The following is a 2,308-nucleotide window of genomic DNA, read 5'->3' as shown; positions in this document are numbered from 1 at the left end:
CGATGAGGTCTTGCTGCCCAGGCGGGTCTCGAACCCGCGGGCTCACGCAATCCACTCACCTCAGCTTCCCAAAGGTGCGGGATTACAGGCTGAGCCACTGAGCCCGGTTTAAGAATCTTATATATGTAATTTGTTATCTAAAGTCTTTGACAAAGTAATACAATGATTGGTAGTAGGGCCTTGATTTTTTTTTTTTTTTTTTGAGTTGGAGTCTCTGTCGCCCAAGCTGGAGTGCAGTGGCTGCTCCTGGCCACTGCAGCCTCGACCTGCTGGGCTCCGGCGATCCTTCCGCCTCAGCCTTCCAAGTAGCTGGAACTACAGGCGCGCGCTACAATGCCTGGCTAAGTTTTTGATTTATTGTAGAGATGAGGTCTCGCCAAGTTGTCCAGGCGGGTCTCGAACCCGTGGGCTCAGGCAATCCACTCACCTCGGCCTCCCAAAGCGAGGGATTACAGGCTGAGCCACTGAGCCCGGCTAGGGCCTTGATTGATGATGTCAAAAACATTTTAATGCTGCACTTTTAATAGAAAATGTAATAAATGGTTGTGGTGTAAAATGCAAAAGATACAAAAGAATATAGTAGTAAAAAGTAAATCCATATTTTTCACCCAGCCCCATATCCTAAAGAAAACTTACTAGTTTCTGTGAATCCTTTCTAGAACTGTTCTCTGCATCTGTATAAGCACATTTAGTTCTTACTTTGCATAAGTAAGACAATATAATGTAGGGAGCTCCCTTCTTTTTTTAATGACTGCACATCATTCCATTGTATGGCGAACTATGATTTATTTGGCATTTAACTTGTTTCCATCATTTTGCTATTACAAATACGACTGAAGTATTCATCCTTAACCTTGTACATGCTTTATACACACATATGGGAATACATCTTTAGAATAAATTCCTTAAAGTAGAATTGTTTGTCCCAAAAGTAATTGCATTTAAAATTCTGCTATATATTAGTGGATAGATTTTTTTGAATCCTTAATATACTTCCAATGGAAACTGAAACACAGAATCAAATCAAATATATATTTAACTTATAAATCAAATATATATTTAAACCATGCTGGCATCATAAAATAAGGCTCCTGATAACATTTATTATAATTTAATAAATACTTATTCCAGATATTGATTATAAAATTGTTTTTTTTGTAAATAGGTAACTTCTTATTTATGAAAAATTTATGGTAGGAATCTACAGTAGTTGTCTTAGTCTATTTTCTGCTGCTGTAACAGAATACTTGAGACTGGGTAATTTATAAAGAAAATGGATTTATTAGGCTCATGGTTCTGGAGACTGAGAAGTCCAAGATTAAGGGGCTGAATCTGGTGAGATTCTTCTCACTGTGTCACCTATGGCAGAAGACAAGAGGGTGAGAGGGTGCAAGAGAGAGCTGAACTTGCCTTTTTTAAATTAAAGAGATGGAGTCTCACTATTTTGCCTAGGCTGGATTCGAACTCCTGGGCTCAAAAGATCCTCTTGCCTCAACCTGCCAAGTAGCTAGGACTACAGGTGTGTACCACCACACCTAACCAAACTCGCTTTTATAACTAACCTATTTTTGTAGTAAGGAACCCAGTCCCATCATAACAACATTAATCCACTCATGACAGCAGAATTCATGTTACCTAATCATTTCTTAAAGGCTTCATCTCTCAACACAGCTGCATTGGGGATTAAGTTTCCAACACATGAAGTTTGGGGGACACATTCAAACTATAGCATCAGTTAAACCTGTCAGCTACATTATATATTCTTACTCTCATTGCATCAAAGAATAAAGGATAATTTTAGCAGTGTTGAGAAGGTGTTTTTGTCTTTTAAACTGTGGAAATAAATGTCTTTAACTCTTTGTATGTTTATATAGGGCACAGACCATCATGAAAGCTCGTTTAAAAGGAGCACAAACAGGCCGAAACCTCCTGAAGAAAAAATCTGACGCCTTAACTCTTCGATTCCGACAGATCTTAAAGAAGATAATAGAGGTAGAACTAACTTATTTATTTTAGGAATAACTAAGGTAAATCTAGCAGGGACCTTGGCATTTTAATTTTTCTTCAAGTTTTTTTTTTTTGTTTGTTTGTTTGAGTTGAAGTCTCACTGTGTTGCCCAGGCTGGAGTGCAGTGGCACAGTCACGGCCACTACAGCCTTGACCTGCTGGGCTCAGGCGATCCTTCCACCTCAGCCCTCCAAGTAGCTGGAACTACAGGTGTATGCCACCACACCTGGCTAATTTTTAAATTTATTGTAGAGACAAGGTCTTACCAAGTTGCCCAGGCTGGTCTTGAACCCCTGGACTC

General features: G+C 39.3%; 1 protein-coding gene across 1 annotated transcript in view; it reads left to right on the top strand.

The window, feature by feature from the left end:
* The window catches only part of ATP6V1D (ATPase H+ transporting V1 subunit D), an 18,926-nt gene that overhangs the window by 3,521 nt on the left and 13,097 nt on the right, over positions 1 to 2,308 (top strand). The window contains exon 2 of the mRNA XM_008071904.1: positions 1,875 to 1,992. Coding sequence (XP_008070095.1) covers positions 1,875 to 1,992 — 118 coding nt within the window. The remainder of the gene's footprint in view (positions 1 to 1,874; positions 1,993 to 2,308) is intronic.

This window comes from Carlito syrichta, unplaced genomic scaffold, assembly GCF_000164805.1.
Source record: "Carlito syrichta isolate Samal-C Ts95f unplaced genomic scaffold, Tarsius_syrichta-2.0.1 Scaffold113598, whole genome shotgun sequence".
In the NCBI taxonomy this organism is placed as follows: domain Eukaryota; kingdom Metazoa; phylum Chordata; class Mammalia; order Primates; family Tarsiidae; genus Carlito; species Carlito syrichta.
Note: the sequence above shows the minus strand (reverse complement) of the source record. Positions and strands in the feature narration are given on the sequence as shown.